Source organism: Mauremys reevesii, linkage group 6 (assembly GCF_016161935.1).
Source record: "Mauremys reevesii isolate NIE-2019 linkage group 6, ASM1616193v1, whole genome shotgun sequence".
NCBI lineage: Eukaryota > Metazoa > Chordata > Testudines > Geoemydidae > Mauremys > Mauremys reevesii.
Genome location: NC_052628.1, coordinates 64,153,173 through 64,179,037, shown reverse-complemented (window position 1 = coordinate 64,179,037; position 25,865 = coordinate 64,153,173). Strand labels below are relative to the sequence as shown.

The 25,865-nt window shown below is 40.7% G+C and overlaps 1 protein-coding gene across 2 annotated transcripts in view; it reads left to right on the top strand.

The window, feature by feature from the left end:
* The window catches only part of FBXL17 (F-box and leucine rich repeat protein 17), a 464,738-nt gene extending 440,004 nt beyond the window's left edge, over positions 1-24,734 (top strand). Inside the window, exon 9 of one of the 2 annotated variants that reach the window (XM_039544561.1) lies at positions 22,272-24,734. In XM_039544561.1, coding sequence (XP_039400495.1) covers positions 22,272-22,409 — 138 coding nt within the window. In that variant the 3' untranslated portion in view covers positions 22,410-24,734. Of the gene's footprint in view, positions 1-1,092; positions 1,205-22,271 lie in introns of those variants that run through there. The other variant, XM_039544560.1, reaches the window with a different exon arrangement.
* The last annotated feature ends 1,131 nt before the right edge of the window (positions 24,735-25,865 follow it).

The window sequence follows — 25,865 nt, the reverse complement described above, 5'->3', positions numbered from 1 at the left end:
GCATGCATTGATGTGTGGTGGTAGAGGGCGCTCAAGCCGCCCCGCTGGGTACAGCTGAGGGGAAAAGTTCTCTGACATCTGTGCACAAGGCCCTCACACACCTACAATGGAATGGACATGTACAACACATCTAAACAACAGCTATGGAAAGATGGGTAAACTTTTTTGCCTTTCATTGTTATGGTGATAACTCTTGTAGCATGTTGTATTTGCAGGTTTAAGACAGGAATTAGCCACAGAGAAAAAGAGAGCATGATAGGTTTTTGCTGACCTAGATTTCTGACATGCATCCTTAGGCTACTGGCCCTGAGGCGCTAACACAAGTTTTGTGTACAACCTATCCTTTTCTGATTTGATATATGATTGATGTGGCATATTATTAATATAACAGTCTGTCTGAAATAAGAGAAGTAGAAGAATAGTAAAAACGCTGTAGTGTTACTTTCAAAGGAAATTATTTTCTGTAGCTCCATGCTCTTGATCACCTTTGTATAAACATATGAATCAAGAATGTGGATGTAGAGATAAGGTTATGAGAATTTGAATTCATGACCTTTTGGAATAAAAAACTTAGTCACATAGAGTATTTTAAAATTGTCAGCACTTACTACTTTTTCCATTAAAAATAATTGTAACGATGAATTTTGTAAATAGAATGTTTAACTATAATTTTACAATTATTTGAAATTTGGTAAATCTAAGATATGAACATTCCACCTGAATTTGGGTTTAGGCAGGTTAACTTTATGGCATGTGCAGTGGGAGGCTTTGGGGAAAGTAGGGATTTGGGATTATCCTATGCTAGAGCTAATGAATTTTCACATCAGGAAGTCCTGACTCAAAAGGTCAGAGTTTAGTGGGACAGGCTAGAAAACAGGCACACTAATCAGAGGGAGAGAGGGTAAACAAAAAAAAGCTAGAGCATTCATATCTTAATTATCTTCAGTCCCAATTGAAATGTATATTGCTTTATAGAAATAATGTATTTATCTAAATCTATTTTCAAGTATTAATTTTTGAATAAAGTTATACTGAATGTTTAAACTGTATCAAAATGCAAACTTTCTTAATCTGAGACTTTTTCCTTTTTAGCTTCATTTACAACCACTTGGGTTCAGTCAGAAATAAGAACAATGAAACCTATTTATCCAAAAAAAAAAAAGAAAAAAAAGTCTCTTCCTCTTCCTTCCTCCTTTTTCCTTCTTTTCACTCTCCATTCTATAAAAAGAAGAGATGGAAAGCATAATTAAAACATACATTGATTGGATGCAGAGCTGTGTGAGCTGCTCAATTCTATAGAAGTACTCAAAATCAGACCTGGTCTCACTTTAATCACGCTGTGGTCAGAAACACATTTAAGCTTGTCTCTAAGGAAAGCACATGGTTAAGTGTTTTCTTGAATAATTATATTTTCCTGAAACTGGGCCTCTGCATTCAGAGTTTTCAGTTCTAGAGATAAGTGAGTAATGGGGGTTGTTGAGGGTTTTTTGTTTTTGTTTGTTTGTTTCGAGGCTGGCTTACCAGTGAAATCCTTGCTGATCTTAAACACAAAAAAGAAGCCTACTAAAAGTGGAAGATTGGACAAATGACCAGGGAGGAGTATAAAAATATTGCTCAGCCATGCAAGAGTGAAATCAGGAAGGGCAAATCACACTTGGAGTTGCAGCTAGCAAGGGATGTTAAGAGTAACAAGAAGGGTTTCTTCAGGTATGTTAGCAACAAGAAGAAGGTCAAGGAAGTGTGGGCCCCTTACTGAATGAGGGAGGCAACCTAGTGACAGAGGATGTGGAAAAAGCTAATGTACTCACTGCTTTTTTTGCCTCTGTCTTCATGAACAAGGTCAGCTCCCAGACTAGTGCACTGGGCAGCACAGTATGGGGAGGAGGTGACCAGCCCTCTGTGGAGAAAGAAGTGGTTCAGGACTATTTAGAAAAGCTGGACGAGCACAAGTCCATGGGGCTGGATGCACTGCATCCAAAGGGTGCTAAAGGAATTGGCGGATATGATTGCAGAGCCATTGACCATTATCTTTGAAAACTCATGGCGATCAGGGGAAGTCCCAGATGACTGGGAAAAGGCTAATGGTAGTGCTCATCTTTAATAAAGGGAAGAAGGAGAATCCGGGGTACTACAGGCCAGTCAGCCTCACCTCAGTCCCTGGAAAAATCATGGAGCAGGTCCTCAAGGAATCAATTCTGAAACACTTAGAGGAGAGGAAAGTGATCAGGAACAGTCAGTATGGATTCACCCAGGGCAAGTCATGCCTGACTAACCTAATTGCCTTTTATGATGAGATAACTGGCTCTGTGGATGAGGGGAAAGCAGTGGACGTGTTATTCCTCGACTTTAGCAAAGCTTTTGATACAGTCTCCCACAGTATTCTTGCCAGCAAGTTAAAGAAGTATGGATTGGATGATTGGGCTATAAGGTGGATAGAAAGCTGGCTAGATCATCGGGCTCAACAGGTAGTGATCAATGGCTCCATGTCTAGTTGGCAGCTGGTATCAAGCGAAGTGCCCCAAGGGTCGTTCTTGGAGCCGGTTTTGTTCAATATATACATTAATGATCTGGAGGATGGCGTGGATTGCACCCTCAGCTAGTTTGCAGATGACACTACACTGGGAAGAGTGGTAGATACAGTGGAGAGTAGGGCTAGGATACAGAGGAGCCTAGACAAATTAGAGGATTGGGCCAAAAGAAATCTGATGAGGTTCAACAAGGACAAGTGCAGAGTCCTCTGCACTTAGGACGGAAGAATCCCATGCACTGCTGCAGACTACAGACCGAGTGGCTAGGCAGCAGTTCTGCAGAAAAGGACCTAGGGGTTACAGTGGACAAGAAGCTGGATATGAGTCAACAGTGTGCCCTTGTTGCCAAGAAGGCTAACGGCATCTTGGGCTGTATAAGTAGGAGCATTGCCAGCAGATCGAGGGACATGATCATTCCCCTCTATTCGGCATTGGTGAGGCCTCATCTGGAGTTCTGAATCAAGTTTTGGGCCCCACACTACAAGAAGGATGTGGAAAAATTGGAAAGAGTCCAGGGGAGGGCAACAAAAATTCTTGGAGGGCTGGCGCACATGATTTATGAGGAGAGGCTGAGGGAACTGGGATTATTTAGTCTGCAGAAGAGAAGAATGAGGGGGGGATTTGATAGCTGCTTTCAACTACCTGAAAGGGGGTTCCAAAGAGGATGGATCTAGACTGTTCTCAGTGGTACCAGATGACAGAACAAGGAGTAATGGTCTCAAGTTGCATTGGGGGAGGGTTAGGTTGGATATTAGGAAAAACTTTTTCACTAGGAGGGTGGTGAAGCACTGGAATGGGTTACCTAGGGAGGTGGTGGAATCTCCTTCCTTAGAGGTTTTTAAGGTCAGGCTTGACAAAGCCCTGGCTGGGATGAATTAGTTAGGGATTGGTCCTGCTTTGAGCAGGGGGTTGAACTAGATGACCTCCTAAGGTCCCTTCCAACCCTGATATTCTATGATTCTATGATCTGGGGGGAACGTATCTGGTTCGATTTTAACTGAAAACAGCATTTTCCTAATTTTTTCATTGAATCAAAAAAAACCCCAAAAGTTGTGTTTCAAATCAACCTAAACACTCTGAATTGACTCAAACTAATTTCTCTGAAGTTTTTGTTTTGATTCAGCCATTTCAGGTGCTTTTCATGTTTTGTTTCTGTTGTTTTTAATTGGCCAAATTTGAAATTGAATCACTGTTTCAAATCAATTTTAAAAAGAAACTAAATGTTTCAACTCTTCAAAAAAAAATTCCCAACCAAAACTATTTGTCAAATTCAACCTGAATTTGGTGAATATTTTTGGAACCTGAACAATGCATTTTTCAGGACAAAACAAAAATTTTTTTATAAGAATTCACCCACCTCTGCTCATTTCACACTCACAAAAATTTGGTGAACATGGGGCAGATGTTGTTTGCACATCTGTTAAAATAGTGAACCTCCCTCCAACAGCCATCCTCCTTTCTTTCCCCTCACATAGTCCTTTTCATTCCATTCTCAAAGAAGTCTCAGTTAAGAGGAGAAGGTCCCAGCAGGGCCGGCTCTAGGTTTTTTGCCACCCCAAGCAAAAATTTTTTTGGCTGCCCCCCCCTACCCCCAGACATGAGCCCCCCCCGCCCACCAGTACCCCCCACTCACACCCCCTGTTGCCCCAGCACTGGCCTTCCCCCCAAATGTGGGATCCGCTACCAGCACACTGCAGCCGAGCCCTGGCCCAGCTGCGACTCTGTCCCCATGCGGGTGGAGCTGCTGGGCGGGAGTACTTCCAGGTGGCGGCACAGCTACGGGGTGGCGCAAAGAACACGGCCCCCTCCCTGGGCTTTGCAGCACTGCTGGTGGCCAAGGTGGATCAGTTCGTGCTCACCGCCCTCACCCTCGACATGCTGGTGGCCAAAGACCTGGAGAGCCCCCTGGACCTGCTGCTCTTCAGCCTCACGGTGCCCTGGCCCAGCCCCGGCAGGAGGGAAGGCGAGGCTCTCCGGCTGCGGGGCTACCTGCTCAGCACCGACGAACCCAGCCGGCCGCTCACCTCCTCACACACTCCAGGAGCCCCTCGCCACCATTGCAGCCCGGGCTCGGCTCCAGGGGACCCCGTTTCCCTCCCTCCCCGGCTCCTCACACACACTGGGTAGGGCCGCCCAGAGGATTCAGGGCAAAGCAATTTTGGGGTCCCCTTCCATAAAAAAAAGTTGCAATACTATAGTAACATGTATTTGGAAATGTAAAAAATAACTAGTGAAAGTTAATTTGTAATAATTTGAAAATACACCAAATACATTATTTAAAAACGTTAAATGCTTTACTGGTCTGTATACATTTGCAATTACAAAATGGGCTGTTGCTGGGTGATGGTTGGTGCCAATGGGCTGTCACTGCCTGGAGGTGGTGCTGCTGTTGCCCAGGGCTGGGTGGGGAGCTGGGCTCTGTGGGGTGCCCGGCTCACAGGGGCTGGGCTCAGGACTGTGAGGAGATGGGGTCGGAGGTTGTCTGGCTCAGAGGGGCTCGCCTCAGAGCTGGGGGTCTGGGGTGGAGGGATGGGGTCGGAGGGTGCCCACCTCAGAGCAGCTGGGCTCAGAGCTGGGGGTCAGGGCTGTGGGGGGAATGGAGTCAGGGAGGTGTCCGGATCAGAAGGGCTGGGCTCGGAGCTGGGGTCAGGGCTGTGGGGGAATGGGGTGAGGGGGTGTCTGGATCAGAGGGGCTGGGCTCGGAGCTGGGGTCAGGGCTGTGGGGAATGGAGTGAGGGGGTGTCTGGATCAGAGGGGCTGGGCTCGGAGCTGGGGTCAGGGCTGTGGGGAATGGGGTCAGGGGTGCCCAGCTCAGAGGGGCTGGGCTCAGAGCTGGGGTCAGGGCTGTGGGGAATGGGGTCAGGGGTGTCCGGATCAGAGGGACTGGGCTCGGAGCTGGGGGGTCAGGGCTGTGGGAATGGGGTGAGGGGTGTCTGGATCAGAGGGGCTGGGCTCAGAGCTGGGGTCAGGGCTGTGGGGAATGGGGTCAGGGGTGTCTGGATCAGAAGGGCTGGGCTCGGAGCTGGGGTCAGGGCTGTGGGGAATGGGGTGAGGGGGTGTCTGGATCAGAGGGGCTGGGCTCAGAGCTGGGGTCAGGGCTGTGAGGGGATGGGGTGAGGGGGTGTCCGGATCAGAAGGGCTGGGCTTGGAGCTGGGGTCAGGGCTGTGGGGAATGGGGTCAGGAGGGTGTCTGGATCAGAGGGGCTGGGCTCAGAGCTGGGGGTCAGGGCTGTGAGGGGGGATGGGGTGAGGGGGGTGTCCGGATCAGAGGGGCTGGGCTTGGAGCTGGGGATCAGGGCTGGGTGGGGAGGATGGGTTTGGGGGGGTGCCCACCTCAGAGGGGCTGGGCTTGGAGCTGGGGGTCAGGGCTGGGCCTGGGGGGTAATGGGGTCGGGGGGTGCCTGACAAACACCTCCTGAGACCCCCAATCCAACCCCCCTTCCCTGGCCCCTGACCGCCCCCTCCCTGCCTCCTGAGTGTCCCTGGGACTCCCTGCCCCTTAGCCACCCCGGCTGCTCACCCACGGCTCACCGCGCGGCAGCCGCATGGCTCCGGACGGGGCTGAGCTCTTCCCGGCTCAGAGCGGCGTGGAGAGGGGGCGGGGCTGCAAGCTCCAGGCTGAGCTCAGCTGCCTCCACTCGGCCCGGAGCTTGTAGCCCCGCCCCCTGACCACGCGGCTCTGAGCGGGGCGGGGCTCAGCCTCCCCTCCTCCCCCCCCCAGCCAAGCTGCTGCCGGGCTGTTTAGGACCCGGGGAACAAGCGGAGGAGGAGCGGCCCGTCTTCTGCAGCCAGGCGGGGCCACGCTACCGGTAAGGGGCCCCCCCTCTCCCCCAAGCGGAGCCAGTAGCGCGGCCCTGCCCGGCTGCAGGGGACGGGCCACTCCTCGGCTTGCAGCGGCAGGATGAGCTGGGGCCCCCTAGGCAGCAGCTTGTTTTGCTGGTGCCTAGAGCCGCCCCTGGGTCCCAGAGTCCCTCAGACCAGGAATGAGATGACTGAGTCCTTGGAGGTTTGAGACCTCTGATCTCAAATCTCCTAGTGAACATACAGGGATTGTTTCTCTTTCAGTCTCCTGTGAACCAAATTTCAGCTTGTGAACCCCATTGTGAAACAAGCACAGCCCTAATTGAGTACAAGTTTAAGAACAAATTTTTTATCATAAAACAATCTGTGCAGGACAACTATGCTATGAATTCATTGTGATGTGAAGAGCAGTGGGGGAACATATTTCAACCAGCAATGAATAAAAAATTCCAGCTCAACTGTAAAGTTTTAAATAGCATCACACAGCCTCAGCTTTTGTAGTTTTCCAGATTGAGGGGAGGATAAGCATGTTAGAGGAATTGCTCTGGTTTTTGAAGCTGACTCTACTTAATCTCCTAAACTTTAGTGTTTTGTTAGAGCCAATAGAAGAAAACAGTGTGTGAGTTGCCTTTGATGAATTGGGCTAAGATTATGTACTTAGAAATTGTTCAAAGGGTTACTTGACCTTGGGAATTAGAGCTGACCCTGAACCACCTGATCAATTTTACATATATTTATTTTGTGGATTAGTTAAAACTGCTTGTACAATCAACAGGGATCTAATAAGAGCAATAGGTTTATCTGGTCTTCAGTTGCTATAGACAATCAATTGCCTTGATGCTGAAAACAAGTTTTACTGCATCAAACATCAGTTAAACCACATGTACTGCATAGCCTGTATTCCTGTAATTGGTGGCTTATGTTTTCCTAGTTTCTTTCAAAAAGATTGTGCAACATTTGGGAAGGCAACTGAATTACAAGAATAAAAATCTCTGAGAAAGGCGCAGGACAGATGGAAAAAGTGTTCAGGATTAATTAAAAAAAATATTGGGTAACCAAAGCTTTCTGAGAAATGAATTCTGTATAGTGAACATTGTGGTGCTAGGAGTACCACTGGGGGACCATTTTATTTTCTTGTGGAGCCTTGGTGGGAAGAAAAGTAGCAGCCTCAGAAGGAGTGAACTAAGTAAGGAATATTAGAAGCACTATCTCTGAATTTAATGTGTTGAAAGGCAATGTGAAATTGGCAGGTATAAGATGACAACCCCTTTCCCACAGCAATTGAATAGAGACGTTACAGAACAAAATCATTTCTTTCACTTTTTTTTCCAGCTTTGTGCAGAACTAATTTTTTCCAATGACTGCTCATTTAGGTTGAAAATGCCAACATCCGGGTATCCGGGGCATCATTAAAGCAAATTCTTGGAGTGTGGAGAAAGATTTATTTGCATGTCTGTCTGATTGGAATCCGTGTCTTTACATTGTATGAGCTTGCAGTCTGGGGGAGGTGAGAAGATTTGCCCCTTCTGTCTAGCCTTCCGCCCCCAAATCAAAATCAGTACTAGGTAGCTTCTGTGTGTTATGCTTTTCTAGGAATTTCCATGCATTCAAGAGAGAAGCACTTAAACTCAAAGTTGCATAAGGAACATATATAAATAGATTTTAAATGGTTACCACTAAAATACCCTGTGACTAAATCTCCTTGGAATTTCTTTGATATGCAATTGACATAAATTAGAATTACACAGGCATCAAGCGTCCTCCCAGAAAAGATCAGAGAAGAGGGCTGGGTAAAGGCATGCTGTGTTTGATTCCATTGATTATCTAACTGCCTTTGGGCAATGGGTCTCAGCCAGAGTGTTATTGATCCACACCATGAAAATAATCAAATGAATTCATTTCTCATCAAACTGCCAGTGCCATGACCTTCCCCCCCCCCCCCCCCCCCCCCCCATGTGCCTGCCTCAGAACATGCACAGCTCAGGAGCAAAATATTCACTGCTTTAAAATAAATGTCATTATTTTCACAATGCTCATGAGTAATGTCAATCTTAACATTATATCCTTGTAATGAGGAAGGTTACTTAGGTTGGGTTTTTTGTGTTGTAGCATTTTAAACCCAATCTTCTAAACACCAGAGTTCATTTAGTCAAATCAATAAAAGAATAAGGCCCAAGGCCACTAAGATAATGCTTAAATCCGTTTAAAACTACCAGCAGTAGTTTTGCTGTACAGCTCTTGGTTTTTGCTTGGACAAAAAAATGTTCAACATAATGTAAAAATATTCAGCAGACATACATTTCTCTAGAAAAATAATTACATTAAGGGAACTACTGTTCCCCTTAAAGGTCTGATCCATATAACTCTAGATATATTAGTAGATATTGGAAATAGGAATTCTTCAGGTTTTTAGTTGTAGTGGTGGGAAGGGGAGTGGGGCATTTCTGATAAACTTGGCTTTTACTGCCAATGGGTAAAGATTTTTAAAAGCACCTAGATGACTTAAGTACCAAAATCCCATTTTCAAAAGTGACCTATACAGTTAGACACCTAAATCTCATTGACTTTCAATGAGAGATAAGCTCCTAATAGCCAGATTTTTAAAGATATTTAGACAACTAAGTCCCACAGAAGTTGGTCACCTAAATACCTTTAAGTATCTAAGTGTCTAAATAACTACGGAAAAGTAATTTCGGCTCCTAAATTATTCCCCACATCTCTTTTCATTGTTTAACAGGATAAGAGTTCAGACACTAAAAAGCTAAAGACAGAAATAAGATGGAGTTCTCCCAGGTGTAGGAGTCCACACAAGGCCAACTTCAGCTCCCATAGCCCTTCTGTGGGCAGAGTGGCCACGTGAGAGCAGAGGGATCTGCACCTCCTGCATGCCATTAAGAGGAGCTCTGTGCCAGCCCCAGATAGAGAAGCAGAGAGGGAACAGGGAGGCCAACAGGTAGATTTTAGGGGCAACATTTATGAGCTTCCAATTATTCAAATGCCCCACATAGGAGGCAGAATTGAGCTTACAGTTCCAGCCCAGAGGCAGAAATAGTGCTCATGGATGGGCTGCATTGCAACCCCTTGGCATACCTATGGTATCTAGTGGGGAATTTCATTCCCTCCAGGTCTTTAATAATTGGAGATATACCTATCTCCTAGAACTGGAAGGGACCTCAAAAGGTTATTGAGTCCAGCCCCCCCACCTTCAGGACCAAGTACTGATTTTTGCCCCAGATCCCTAAGTGGCCTTGTCAAGGATTGAACTCACAATTCTGGGTTCAGCAGGCCAATGCTCAAACCACTGAGCTCTATCCCTGCCCCCAAATGGAGTCTGTGGAGTTCCATATGAGAACACTGCATACAAAATGTTGTTTTTGTGTCACCTTGCCCTGGGTCTTCCCAGAAAAAGGTTTTTTTTAATTTATGTTTGTGTATCTTTTACTTACATCTTTCAACACGTTACTTTTCTTCTTTCAGCAATAACATATTAAGCAGATTAGCAATTCTAATTAAAAGAATTGGGAAAACCACAATTATGCCAGCAAGGACTTGGTCTAAGTGTTACCTTATCTACTCATTCACTATACAAAAATAAAAATGATTAAAAATATAGCTATCAAAACTCTTAATCTTACCACTAACAATTCTTCACTGTATATTTTAATATTATAAGTTAGTGCCTGTTATTTTGTGCTACCCATAACCTATTACAAAGGTGTGGGTAAGGAGGGAAATATGATGATTCTTTAATGTCAGCATTTCTTATCTTCTTTAAACATAGATTTTTCATTCAAAATCCAGTTTCGTTCATGATTCATTACAAAGAAACTTCATTAGAAATTTTCTTGGGAATGCATTTTGAGGGTTTCTCAATTTTAGGTCCTTAATGTTTAGTTGTTTTTAATGCTACCCCAAGAGCTCTATGCTTTTTTGTCATTTCAGTCGCATGATCCCAAATATCTTTTCTGAGAAATTATAGCAGATACGGTTTTCATACACCGACACTCGCTGTTCAGGATTTGAGCTGGACATTTTAACCTTTTGTTTGGAGATCTTTATTTGCTATTTCCAGCAGCATGTCAGGGTGAATATAAAGACCCAAGTCTTCAGCTTTCTAGTTTACTTTTTGTAAACATGATTTTTTAAATTTGTACCCCTAAAGTGTCATCTAGACTGACACAGGAGGTTCCCTACAAAGTAGTTATTCCAGTTCATTTAAAAAAAAATCCAACATGATTCAAACTGAGGGAAATTTGAGAAACTGGGTAGCATTAAATTAACTCATTTATTGCTGGAACTCATGTTTTAATGATTTTATTTAGTTTCTCCAGTGTCCTTTATAACATTGCAATCAGGCTTTACATTATGGCAATCTGAATCCTTATCTTTCCTAAAAAAAACCCTCTTGTATGATGCCTAGGAAATATTGAATGAAAACTTCATTAATTTTCCTGACTGACAGTTTGTTTAGTTGGACTATCTGTCATAATAATCTTCAGTTAGAGGCTGTGAGTTTTTTAACACAGATTCTCACAACTCTGGATTCTTTGTGCAATATTACGGTGTTTTTTTAAATGACTATCAGAAATGCTCGTGTTAAAATGCAGCAAACATTTCTTGAAAATATACAAAAAATGGCATTGAAAAACCCAGCCCCCAGCTATAGTGACAAAACTCAGCACTTCCAATCTGACACTGACGTGAAGTTAAATTGACAGAGTTGGCTGTGAACGAGTGCACCGGTTTCTTTCATTAAATTCACCATAGTCTTGGCTTTTCCCAAGCTTTTTGTTTTTAAGAATTTTAAGTTACTTTTCAACAGAAATATTTCTGAGACCGTATAACTTATCTCAGAGGCTTTCTTAGATCATCTGCAAAATATATTTTCCATCAATACTTTAATTGAGATTTTAGGACATATACAGTGCCAATCAATACAACTAACAAAAGACAAACCTTTTTATGAAATTACAAGAAAAAAAAAGATCAAACTGAGCCCTAAAATTAAAAAAAGTCTGTTAAGAATATTTTTTTAAATATGGTTAGGTGTTAAGTCACATTTGAATTGCAAATCCTTAGTGTGATGAGGCACTATCTATGTTTTTTTTCATGAAGAATGTCATTTGTAAAGAAACACCAACTTATGATCAAAGTTGATGCCTCAATGCATAAAGAATTTCCTGCTTTTGTATACATTAATAAGCCTGGTCTGTGCAACGTTTTTCAACCTTTTGGCATGGTCTGTTGCTACTTACACAGATTGCTTGAAAATGAACTGAGTGGAGGGGAGATAGGATCTCAGGTGCTGGATGTTTATCTGGGCCAAACCATTATTAGTCAACAATGCAACTACAAGAATATAGGGCTATGGCTTGATTTAATATAATTAGCACAGCCATTGGCCTTACCAATTTAAAAAGCTAATAGAAGCTAACTTGAAATAGATCAAAATGCCTGACAAATTACTTCCACTTTAAATAAAATCTGTTTGAGAATGGTTTGATCTTGAGAACTGCAAAATCTGTTTTTCTCCCATTTTTTAAAAAGTCTGTAGCACTTATTCTCCCCCTAAATTACTGTAATTTGTTCAAATGACATTGCTGCATATTTAAGAAAATTCTTTTTATTTTTGAAGTAACGTGAAACAAAGGAGCTTCCATTGATATATCTGTTTATGAATAATGAGAGAGACAAGGTGGGTGAGGTAATATGAATAATAGAGATATCAGATGCATAAGACCAGTGAACCCTATTAGAATGAAATTACAGCAATCCTCCCTCCCCTGATAAAGACCCCACTATCTTTTAAAGTATTTATTTTGCCCTTTGATTTTCAATATGAGCATTTTAAAAGACAGAACAATAAATGATTCTTTTTTTAGCTAACTGGAATAGCTTACGCATTAAGTGCATGACTGAAAGTGTCTGCTAACATGCAGGAAGAGAATTTAAGTTAACTGTATGTTGATGTATCTTTAGTTCAACTATTTCATTTCCAAAATGTGTGCAAGATGTAGACAGCAAAGTTCAACAATGGGATATATTAAGGACTCTGTCCTTCAAACACTTACTACAGGCATATACAAGTCAATAGGTTTATTCATGTTAGTAAGAACCAAGGGCCTGATCCAGTTCTCATTGTAGTCATCAGAAAGATCATTCATGTCAATGTGATCAGGTCTAAAGCCCATTGGTAAGTGTTTTCAGGATCAGGCCACTGTTGAGAGAAAAGGCAATGTGAACTAACCAATATTATGTATGGAACACAAAAAGTGAGAATTGTCCTAGTAACTTTTCAATGATGTCTGTTAACGGTGACATTTTTAAAATGATTTTTCCACTTACTTTAAAATGTCTCCCAGTTTATTAAACATTACAGTAATATACTCATGGAACAGAGGGGCTAGTTTTGATAATCCATAGTTTTCCACAAAGCAAAACAGCCATCACTATCTTATCAGTATGAACATTTCAAGAAGTTGAAAGAAGGTCCGTAGTTTATAAATAAATACCATCGTTTCACTGGGTAGTCATCACTTATGAAATATTTTTCTAAATAAGGACAAAACAGCCTATGGAGTTTGGGGGTTTTATTCATTTGAAATAATTGTGAATAATTTAAAATATTTATAATTGAAATATTTATAATATTTTTTAGATTTTTACTCTCAAGTGCTGCACAATCTGTGTCTGGAAGCAATTAGTTACTTTGTTTGAAACATACAAAAACAAACAACCAAAAACACTTTGGAAAGGCTTCTCTTACAAAATAACAAAATTAAAAGGCTCTTAATGATCCTGGAGACTTGAGAATGAAACATCTTTGGAATTTATGGGAATATAATACTTGACATTGCGGGAGATGTAGGAGATAATGGTTAGCACAGCCAGTTTTGGGATGTGGGCTTTTCAAGAACTATGTACGCTACAGAACCTGAAATTGATTATTTTGTTAATTTGCAATAACCTTTGTCCTCTCCAAGAGACCACAGTAGATTGTTTGAGGCAATAGCATTCAAATGCATGAGCAACTTCTCAACAAAGCCTTCGTCCCTGCAGGGATGTGCATCTCTGTGTGAGCTGAAAGAAACAGAAAAAGGGGACACATTCCAAAAGTAGATTTGCCACAACTTCTCAATAGGTGTTTCATGATGTCAGTTCTTTTCTGAAACCTCAAAATGTGCTTGAGCTAATTATGGAATTTGTGTATTTCGCTTGTTTCATGTTAGAGCACAAAAATATCAGACATGTTTATACTTATACATAGTTTCTACCCCTCCTCCTTTTCCTATCCCACACATAACTGGGAAATAAATTGCTGTGGTCTTTGCAGTACAAAATTAAGTGGTTTGAATGTCATGATAATCATGTTACATCAATATTTTGGAGGAGACAGGACTTGTCAATTGCATTAATCATCAATCCACAAACATAATGATTTTGTAAAAGAACTACATCAGTTAAGCCAAAATGCATTCTTTGTCTAAACCCATAAAGGAATTTATTCAGACTGTAGAATGTTGTACTAATATAGTTAGTGCTGTTATTTTATTATTAAAGTAGTCCTAAGCAAAGATTCTGCTTCTGGGCATTGGGGCAGTCTTTTAAACTCTGTGGAACATATCTGCCTTAACTGATCAAATGCATAGCACTTCACACAAAATGATTCCAGAAATCTTTCATTTTGTTGTGGCTATAGGCAACAGTTATAATTGAGCCACTTGAGAATGTTATTCATTTGACTATTAGCTGGGGGCGGAAATCAAACATTTGTTATTAAGTATACTTTTAAAAAACATTGAATTGAGGAAACAGTAAACTAAAGCTGGAGAAAGGAGAAAAAGAGTGAATAAACTTGACTACTCTATAACTCTATTCCCTCTAAATTTTGGATTCCATCTTTAAAACATGGGAGAGGTTGTGGGTTTGTGAAATATGTCTAACAAAAGCTAGTTCATGACTCAATAACCAAAGTTCTTTCTGGACTGTGGACTCATGGCATATTTCTTCCCATGATAAAAAGACAAACTTCCCTCTACACTCACAACATGGAAAAATGGGCTTCCATATTATACCATCGAGCATGCAGAGAGAAAGCTGCATGTACCGTTTCCATATACCCTGACTGTCCAATAAACAAACAACAATGCTGGAGGGACCAAAACTTTAAATAGGACCCTTTTGGACCCAATCCATTTGCAATGCATGGAGTAGTGATCTCTAAAATGAGCCCATTTTCTTTTTTCATGATATGACTATTATGTAGCTGTGCAGAAATAGGGCAATTGTGCCCTTTTAACCCTGGCCATTGTACTCATCTTTGCTCAATTCATGATCTTTCATCATTTGATGCTATGCTCACCTGTTAAAATATCTCTAAAATTACTTGCAAAAAAGAAATATTTAAAAATTGATCCACTGGATAGTTATAGAAGAAATACTTCTTATGCTCCTGAGTAGTAGGTATTAAATAAAACTAAGAGCTTTATAAAATTTAGACAAGTAAATATTACTTTTGAATAATAGGTATTCAGTAGAGTTAGGCAACTGACAATATGTTTAACCTGCTGGTGCCCTGACACTGGAGCCAGTGCTCTGCTGCCTAGGGAGGTGAAACCTGGAAGGGAAGAGCTCCTAACATCAGCGCTCCCCATAGTCAGCTGGCTGTGTTCCTATGCAAGAGCTACATGGCCTCTTGCTTGAACCGTGCTTGCTTGAGTTGCTTTCAACATCTCATCCCCCTATGAAAATCGTGGTAGTTAATGAGCATAAACATGTTCCCATGAGAAACTCCAGTTTTATATCTCTGGACTAAAATGGTATTGTAAGTATTTTATCATTGGAGGAGTTTTTTAAGATTTGAGTTAACAGAAGTGTTCTCTCTCACAGTGATTTGTGCGACTTAAATACTATTTGTATTAAGCTGTATCCTTGTTTTTTTAAGGATGGTGATTTGTAATAAATTTTGTTGAATGAATGCTGATATGGATTACAAATATGGTAAGAATTTATTCTTATTGATAATGAGCAATTATTTCTTATACAACTCTATTCCTGATTTGGCTTTAGTTCCAGTCTAATAGAAGGGTATTATGTGAGATACCTTGGGGGAGGAAAGGGGGAGGGGCAGGAAAGGGAGATGTGCATCACAAACCATCCCAGGGCTTGTCCCTGCACAGTAGTACGTTTTTTAGACTTAAGAGGTGAGATTCTGTGCTACACCTTTCAGCCCTGACCTACACTACAAACTTATGCAGGTAAAATTATGTCGCTGAGGGGTGTGGAAAGTCCACTCCCCTGAGCGACACAGTTATGCGGACCCAACTCCCAGTGTAGACAGCGCTATGTTGACAGGAGAGCTTCTCCCATCAACATAGCTACCACCTCTTGGGAAGTGCTCCCATCTGCGTAGGTAGCGTCTTCACTGAGTGCTACAGTGACTGCTCCACTGGTGAAGCTCCGCTGCTGCAGCACTGTAAGTGTAGATAAGCCTCTGAAAGGAAGAAGATATCTATCTATACCAGGGGTTAGATTTTCCACACCCCTAAGCAACGTAGTTAAACCAATATAAATTGGTAGTGTAGACCAAGCCTGGAGCTGTGACTTTAAGCCACCTTTCCACCCTCTCATTCCTGGGCTACTCTGGTGGTTGGTGAGGTCCCTGGTGTAACTTAGGCCTGGTCTACACTGGGGGGTGATCGATCTAAGTTACACAACTTCAGCTACGTGAATAACGTAGCTGAAGTCGATGTACTTAAATCTACTTACTGCAGTGTCTTCACCACAGTGAATCAACTGCTGCCGCTCCCCCGTTGACTCTGCCTGCGCCTCTTGCCGAGCTGGAGTACAGGAGTCGACGGGAGTGCGCTCAGGGATAGATTTATCACGTCTAGACTAGACGCGATACATTGATCCCTGCTGGATCGATCGCTGCCTGCCCATCCGGCTGGTAGTGAAGACATACCCTTAGAGAGCTCTTGGACCTGTCTAAGTTTCAGTAGTCATCCAAGGCTGCCCTATGGACCACAGCATGGACCAGAATCTCCTCAGGGTTGTGTGCTGCATCCCTGCCCCTGACATACTCCTTACGGCCCGCCAGGGGCTTTCCCTACACAAGCAGCATCCCAAGTTTGGGAAACACTGTACTAGAGGAATCCTCTTGCATTCTTGAACTGGAGTTTATAGGACCCTTTACACCACTTTTGCCCTTTTACTCAGCATAAAGTGTCCAGAGCAAAGGCATCATCCCTGGAGACTTAGTTTAATTTTGAAACATAGTACTTCTGTAGATACAGAGATTTCAGCAATTACAGCTTTGACACCAGAAAGGTATAGATGGTCTGTCATTACCTCTGTCACTGTCCGCTCTTGGCAAATGTTGCTATCCACTTCACTGAAAAACTTTTAGATTCAGCTGATTGTATTTCAGCTGCAGCCCCTAATTTCACTGAAGAAGATTCTTGAGGCTAATGGCGGGGAGGGGCTTAAATAAAAAATTGATTCTCTTGGATCAAAATATGATGTATTTGACTAACTTTATCTTGAGGGCATAATGGAAGCAGTGGGGGAAAAAAACCTAGAAACAATTCCCTGATATAGAAGTTAAAGAATATAGTAGTAAAACTCTCTCTGGAGTCCAATATAGAACTCTGCCTGAAGCATTTTTTTGAAAAACTGAGACTTTTGAGAATTACTGAAAATCTAACAATGTCGGCAGGGGCAGCTCCAGGTGTACGGGGAGACTTTGGCAAACCAGTAAAGTGCTTGAAACTACTACGGCTTATTGTTAAAGGCGGCCTAGTCAGCAAGCTGTAAATTGGCCATTCTGCAATCTCAGCTTGATCAAGGCAGGAGGGGAGGGGGTTTTGGCTGCCACAGAAAGGGCAGCTTGACCCCACATTCTTCCTGATAAGAATTGTGTTGAAGTTGCTGATACATTTTAGAAAAGCAGGATGTGCCCCAGGAATGTCTCTTAGGGTCTCAGGCTGCAGGCTCTGGAAAAACCCACACCTGGTTAATCAATAATCAGAAGGAACTTCCTGCTTGATCATTGAAATGTTTACTTAACAAGGTTTCGTTAAGGGACATGTCATTCTATTACTAATGTATAAATAAGGGGAAAAAGCTTAAGCTAGTGGGACTCATTTGGGGACTCTTCAGGACTGGTCTCTCTCTCTGGATGCATCTTGTGTTCCCCAGCGGCAGACGGGCTGCTGCTGTGTCACTCGAAAGCCACACTCAGCTTTGGTAATTATCAAGGGTTGGGGGTGTTTTTCTAATCTTGTTGCGGACGTGTGTAAGTGCTTGAGACTAGTAAATTTTAGCTTTAAGTGAAAGCACTCTTGTGTTGTCCTGTTTGGGCCAGCCATCTATCGGTCGGACGGCTGTGTCTCCCCTGATTTATTTCCTGACATCTCCTTGCATAGAGTAAAAGTTACCAAGAGCTTTGAGTTGAAAGAACCCCAGGTAACACAAGCACCAGCGCAGCCAGTGCGTGCCTGGGGCGGCAAGCCGCGGAGGGCGGCCTGCCGGTTGTTCTGAGGGCGGGAGTCAGGCAGCCTTCAGCAGCATGCCTGCGGGAGGTCCACTGGTCCCGCGGCTTCGGCGGCTATTTGGCAGCAGATACGCCGAAGGTGCGAGACTGGCAGATCACCTGCAGAAACGCTGCCGAATCCGCGTGACCAGCCGATGGCCGCCTGACTGCCGTGCTTGGGGCGGAAAAAAAACATAGAGCTGCCCTTGAATGTCGGGGGCTTTTGGATTTTCCTTGACACCTGAGTGGGGAGGGCCTGCCTGAATTTACTGTTCATTTCTTAAGTTCATTGTTGCTTTTTAACCCTCATGTTCAGCTATTAATGGCATCAATTCACTGATCTTGCTTTTAGAGGCAAAGACTGTGTTTTCCTTATGTGCAGATAGCACCTATCACATTGTATTGAAATACAAATAAATGATAATGTATTCGGTAATGTAATTGATTTATCTTCAGCTAATAGCCTTTCTTTTAACATTTCAATAGATGGAGATTAATGAAAGTTGGTTGGAGAAAAAAATATAACATTTAACATGAAGATGTAAACATTCGTGTTTTTCCCTTGGTGTCCAATGTCATACAGGCTTTCTGTAAGTGCTGGATTTATTTTTGGAGGTTTCTGTTTTATTGCTAGGCAAATTACATCTTATCAAAGATACAGAAGCTTAATTTTTTATGATTTTAATGATGAAAATGCTTTTTGGTATCTGAATTTAACATTAGAGGACCTGATGACAAGGACTAAATGAGTGACATCTTTTTGATTTAAAGCTATTACCTCCTTTTGGGGAATGTACTGTTTATCCCTTTGAGTAGGATACTGAACCTTTACAACTGCTAATGATTTAGTATCTGATTTAGTATCTGATTTGGTCTGAGTTTTTCTGGTGGTAAATAGCAAGATTTCCATTTGGTTTCAGAGGGAATGGTCTATGGCCTTATTTTTCAAATACAGTTTTTTCTCATCCTAGAACTTGCGTGGGTTTTTATAACAGCTGAAAGTTTTTTAATCATTTTTTTTACTGTGATGTAAACTGGATTGATTTATCTTGTCTAATATCATTTTGTCATGTTTATGATTACTTTTATTAAAATGAATTTGAAAAGGGTTTAACAACTAAATATTTAACTAAGTCAAACAATTTCATCATGTATCATGAAACCTTGGGAAAAAATTCTCCTCTGGCATGAGAGTAAGCTTGCCAGTTTTCAAGCTCAAAGTGTTTTCTTTCCAGACATTTAAAGGTTCCAAATATGAACATAAGAGAAACCCTAACTGCAAACTTACTGGTAGCAACTAAGGTTTATACCTAGAGTTTGAATAATAAAATTAAGGTTTTCAAATGGTCTTAAAACAAGTGTCTAGAAATCCTTTTGACTGCCCTGGAAAGTAGTTGTGTCTGTAAGTTTTTGTCCACATTCAGACTTTGATTGAGAGACAGGTGATTTAGTACTTGCTCTTCTTCCATGGTGTTATTGCCAGTCCCCTACATGTTCAGGTTTATCTTGTAGGTCAGCTACATGCAATGACCTGTTTATGCTTGAGCTTGCCCCCTGGCTTTACTGTCTTACCTTCAAGAACTATCTGTTCCTGCAAATGGTAGATTTGTATAACCTTCAATTTCACTCGCTCCCAAGTGGTCCTATTTGGGTGTTCTCTCGATACTTGCTGGACCACAGTCTGACCATTTGGTAACCACAATTGCTAACAAACGTGTGTGTTTTTTCCCCCCACTTATAAGATATTCGTATATTGTGGCACATAAAAGCCAGCAAGTATAATTACCTATAAAGACACATATAGCATTAATGACAAGTATTAAGTGTTTTTTATAGATTCATAGATTTTTAAGGCCAGAAGGGGTAATTAGATCATCTACTCTGACCTGTGTATCATTAACCATTATATTTCACCCAGTTACTTCTGTATTGAGCCCAGTAATTTGTGTTTAACAAAGCATGCAATATCAATAGGAAGCATGCAATATCAATAGGAAGCATGCAATATCAATAGGAAGACCTGAAAAGATGGATAATCCACCACTTTGTGGTTACACATTCCCAGTTAAAAATGTGTGCCTTGTGTCTAGTTTGAATTTGTTTGTTCCCTATAGCATGAAAATCTGTTTGCACTATTATACACATTGCCTCACTAAACCCTAACCATGGCATCTAGTAAGAAACCCCAACTTGTTTGAGAGTGAGCACAATAACATCCACACACTACTGTTTAAAGAAAGTTTAATGGATGAGTGTAAACACTGCTTCCTGGGTTCCCAGCGAGGAAGGTCAAATGGCTGACTCTCCTTTCTGACTTTCTTCATTAACTGTAATGTAAAAGTCATGTAATTTGGGGGTTTTAATCTAGTGATTCAGGTTTAGTATTCCAGGGAGGGAGGTGAGAGATTATAACATGATGGGTTCTGTACTCTATCTTGGCTCTCTGCAGAAAGCCTGAAAGGTATTGGCTGAAAGGAAACGGTTTGTTGACTGTTCTGAATAGGACAAAATGGTTATGGAGTTATGTAGACTATTTCCAAGAAGCATTTCTGCTGAATGTTGCTGTTAGTTTAAAAGTTTGTATTCACCAGTGAGTGTCAAATATTTTGGAGGTCTTATGCTACCTCTAATTTCATTTGGATTTATTAAAAGATGCTTCTTGTTTTTCAGCACCCACAGGTGTTACTTTAACATAGTTGTTTACCAAAAGACTACAGAGTTTGCATTTTCTCTGTGTACCTCGACGAGAAGTTAAACCAGTTTTCTATCCAAGTCAGCCTCAGATAGATGAAGCTTCCAATGAAGATTGAGTGTTTCTATTATCAAAGCAGAAGAACTGGAGATTAAACTCTTCATTTATCCCTGACAGAGAGTGCAATCACTGTTCAATCTCTGCAATCCCTACTATAGTTCTTGGGTTTTTTGAGGGGGGCGGGGTGGGGGCTTTATTAGATGTTGTAGTAATTATGCTTTAAATATTCCAAGAAGGATCTCATTGATGATAGCAAACATTATTTTTCATTTTTTGCCGTGAATCTTGGACACTAGAAAAGAAAAGTGGAGGATTGTATTACCGGTACATCCTGTCAGTGTAGGCTGCTCAGTATTTAAATGAAATATTGATGCATTTAAAAATGCCTAAGTGTTCAATAAAGATTTCAAAGAAAGCTACCTAAAAGTTGTGGTTCTTAGGTTAATCTTTTATTTATCTAAAGGATGAAGGAAGCTGTCTACTTCTGTGATATGAACTGCAATCAGCTTAAAAATAATTGACAAATTAATCCCCTCACAGCATTGCAATTGTAAAGGTGTTAGGTTTAATTAGGCCTGTCTGATTGCCTTGTCTAATCAAGAATAAAGGTGGTATCTTTGATGGTTAAGGTCTAGCGGGGACATCCCTGACCTGCCAGTCTTATACGTTTTAATTATTGATTCCTACCATTTCAGCGTGTCTCACCAAGGACCTGAGTTCTGTGTTAGCTTTACACTTAAAGGCTAAAAACAAAAGCTGCCACCAAAGGTATATGTAGAGCTGTGTGGGCTTTTAAATATTTTTGAGAACTCTTTAACCTTTGGAAGTGCTGACCCATATTACCGTATGATGTTCATGTCCAATACAATTTGTTCTTATTGTTTTCTCCTTAAGTAATCATATGCTTTTATGTTCTTCATTAACAGATTCCCATACTCTTATTCACGTTGATTAGTACCATTTCAAAGGTGCTAGTCGTGGAGTTATTACTTTTTGTAAGTAAGGGTATCAGAATCATGCCCAAAATTGTTTTTATTTCACTTATCTTCAGTACTCTTACAGCCAATTTCTCATTTTTCTATCACCAGGAAAATCTTACACTTGGTAAACTTCTGTCTAGTTGGTAGAGTTTGAATGGATACTTGTCTGTGAAAAGACTCCAAATGAAGGTGTTTGTCACTCTAGCCAGTGCAGTCATGAACAAGATACTCTAGTCTTTGAATGTTTACAATTTTGGCTTCCCTGAGTGTCCAGGGTAGTGGCACATGGAATCTTAAAGGGGTTTAATCTGTTTGGTAAATTATCAAATGGTTTAAAAACAATGCTTATTTTAAAATAAAGGGTATGTTTGACTTTCCTTATCATTTTCCACCACAAACAATGGTATTAACTTATGACTTGCATTTTTGTCATGATGGAGCTGTGATTTTTCTCATTTTTGTCATAAAAAAATAGCCACACTTAATTATATTCAAATAACCCAAATTATAAGACAAGGGTCCAATTCTGCAAGTCCTTCCAGCATAAAGAAGGCTTGCAGGATGAGTCATGCTTCTTCATATTTAGAAATCCGAAGACTGATATGTCTTGTTGTCCATATTAGGTTGCATGTTGTATTTACTTAGTGTGATTTATAGAACCTTTTCTTTGGTTGTAGGTGAATGAAGCAACAGTGGAACAGCTCGTGCAGCAATATCCACACATAACCTTCAGTACTGTACTGCAAGATTGCAAGAGGACCTTGGAACGGGCTTATCAAATGGGCTGGACACCCAGTATGTCGTCTGCTTCATAACGGCCTATGTGATATTACAGTTCGACTAATGCATTCAGCAGGTGTAATGGGGACTGCAGATTTTGGTTGTACAATGTTGCAGGAATATTTTAAACCTTTTCATGTTTTTAAATCTCATTTTGCTTTCTGTGAAATATATGTTCAAGAGTCCATTGTTCTAAAAGAGGTTTTTATTTTATTTTTAAGTTTTAAAATTAATGTTTTTTAAAGCAAAGAACATTTTATGTCTGGTGGCCCCTCCTGGAAATTTTGGAACAGAAACTGGACTCTCTAATTGTAGTTAGACTCATGTAACTGTTCTGACTGTTAATTGTCATCCTAAAAATCTGCAAATCCCTAAAGACATTGAAGAGGGCTCACAACCTTTCATGATGCAATATAATTGTGAGTTTACACAAGTTACAGTAAAATGGAGTTGACTATACACTGACTTTGATGTACTGTATAACTATGTACGAATGTTGAAAACAAATCTTAAGAAATGCATTGTATCCTTTTTGTACACATAAACACAATGTAAAAGCCTTTGGCAGATTTCCTGAAGTGGATTCCTACTAGTTCTGTGGATGGCTTGAGTTATATTAGATATTAAGCCTATTTTCTTTTGTTCTCTTCCCTTTGCCTCAGTCATGTGTGTTTCCTTTGGTTTGTAAGTGATAACTCAGTGCTAGTACCAGTGTAACTGATCAGTATAGGCCTCTGCTGAAACTGGGAGCTAATTTTAATCCATATTATTACCTAGACTGATGTCACCCATGTGTTTTAGGATGCACAGTAATATAGGAATCCACAAATAAGTGTGATTTTCTTCTAAACATTTTGCTAATTAACAAAAATCATTATTTTGAAATTCATTTTTGAATGGAAATCTTAATAAATGATCGTAACTATTGAATGGTTATTCAAGTAGACAATCTTACTTGTTTTATGTTGTAGAACAGCAGAAGTGATTTTTCCTTAGTCATGTAGAAGATGTTGTATAGATTTCTCAATTTTTGCACCTTGCCATTTTTGTAATAAGTGAGCTAACAGCGCTTTAATTTACCACAGACAACCAAATGCTGCATAGAAGACACCCGCTGTGGGAAATCAGTTATAAGGCCATGTTTATATAGCTTAAAATAGTGGTGTTGTTTTTTCTTTTTTCTTTTTTTTAATTAAACTTTCTGAATGAACCTGTTTCCTTTCACAATGCTGTCATGTTACCGAATTCTGAAATTTTCAAGTAAAAAGGAAAGTTTAATAAATAAAAGCCACAACGCTGATTTTCCCCAATGTAGTGTGTGGTTGCTAATGTGGATCCCACTCCTGCAGAGCAAGAGCATGGGCATAGCTGACCTCAGTGGGACTCCATGTGGGCGGAAGGGTCCAACCATGTGCATCACTTTGCAAGATCAGGGCCTTACTCTAGAAGAGAATAATTGCTCTGGAGGAAAAATTCTTCTGGCATCCTCTAAATCGTATATTTTGAGCATTGTACTCTATGCTTTTCATATTTGTTCCCCAGCTACTGAAGACTACTTTGGTTGGTAATTATGTAGTACCTCTTTTTTAATCCAAAACTGATTTATAAGATAATATATGCAGAAAATAGCTGAAGTGAATACATAAAAAGTTTAATTTTCTATATGTGTCGCAAGAGTTAAACTTGACAAGTGTTGATAAGCAGACATTGAAAATACAGATGTTGCAGCTTTGGTTTGAAGTTGCGTTAACCTTTAGAATGTTGCAATTTGGTTAAAGGATGATTTTTTGAGGTGTATAACGCTGCGTATTTGCTTTTTAAAGGTTATACTCTTTTAATCCAAAATATCAAATGCTCAAGTTTCAGCTGACGAGTTGCCATTATTGTCAAAGTGTTTTGCTAATCCAGATGAACTGATGCAGCATAACCTGGAGAACAGTTTTAGTATGTCCGTGCAATTCTGCCAAAACTGTATTCCAGTGCCACAGCATTAATTCTTGACAACTACAGAAAGCATCAACTCAAAGTCCAGTGACAGTTGTTAAATGTTTTCTTATTAGACACTTCAAAATGAAGCTGAAAACATTTATCTGGAAAAAATATAAAGTAGAGTTTTGCTTGGAATGTCATAAATTCATGTGAACACATATTATGCTGGGCTTTTTATCTACTCCAAAATGGCAACATATTTTCAGAATAAAGACAGTGAATAATATTGCAGATATAGTGGAGAACTCTAGTCATTTCTCTTTAATGTCTTTTTATGAGTGCAACAAGACAATTCACACAATTTGTAAGTTTCTATTTTTCCGTGAATGTTTTGACCTCGAGATGGGTTGCAATAAAAGAGAGAAGCAAAACACTGTGTCTTCTGTTTGGTTATATAGAGTACCAACTCTGTTTAAGTTTTTGTATATACTTTTGGCCTATTACAGCACCTCTTTTTTTGATCTTCTGTTAGGTCAACTCCCTACCAATGCAGGATTTTTCCCCTGTTGTACATTTGTTAATGCATTTTCCAGTCTAGTTTTCAATGTCCCAAGCAATGAGTCTTTCAGTCTTGGAAGATTATTCCATCATCTACTTGATCGTACTATCAAAATATCCAGGTTATATTTTATCTTTCTTTATTCCATTAACCATTATACCCACATGTAGCTGCTTAAATAATTCCTCTTCATCCTTGGTATTTACAACTTTCAGATGTTTGCAGACTGTTATCTTATTATCATGTCCCAGTACTCATTATGTATCTAGGCTATACTCATTTAGCTCTTTTAATTCTCCCTCAATAAATCAGAAGTACCTAGATACTATAATGATAGGTACATGATAGATTAGAAAGACACATGACCTTATGTTTTCCTATTCTTATTCTTTTCTAAACACCCTCTAGAAAAAAGCTGTCACTGCTTCTTTACCCCTCCCACTATTCTTTCTCCTGTTTTCAAAATGGAAAACAGCTTGCAGTGGAATCCAGACAACTTCCAAGATGGATTGTCTTGGTTTCTTCAATCCCATTCTATATCCTCCGTTATTTTATTTCTTCAAGACAGTCTAGTAACTTATTGGCACCTGTCATTGTTAAGACTCTTTATCCTCTCCCTCTCAGAACTCTTTCAAAATCCTCATTTACTGCTCACAATTTATGTAGTCCAAGACCTTTAACCTGCGTTAACTCCACTATCAACAATGACTCATAGCCCCAAGCTATTCAGCCACAAACATATACATCGAGTTTATTTATCTCTATTATGACAGCAACTAGACTCCTATCAAGGATCAGGGCCCTACTGTGATTGACTCTGAAAGTACGTAATACAAATATAGACCCTGCCCCTGAAGAATTTACAGTCAATAGAGAGTTTTCAAACAGAGAACACTAGGCACACACAGAATCCCTAGGGGACCAGACTTTATTTTCAATCACTCGCCTCTCTAATTCCAGGTTTTAATTCTTCTGTAATCTCCTTTGAATCACTCTCTTTGCA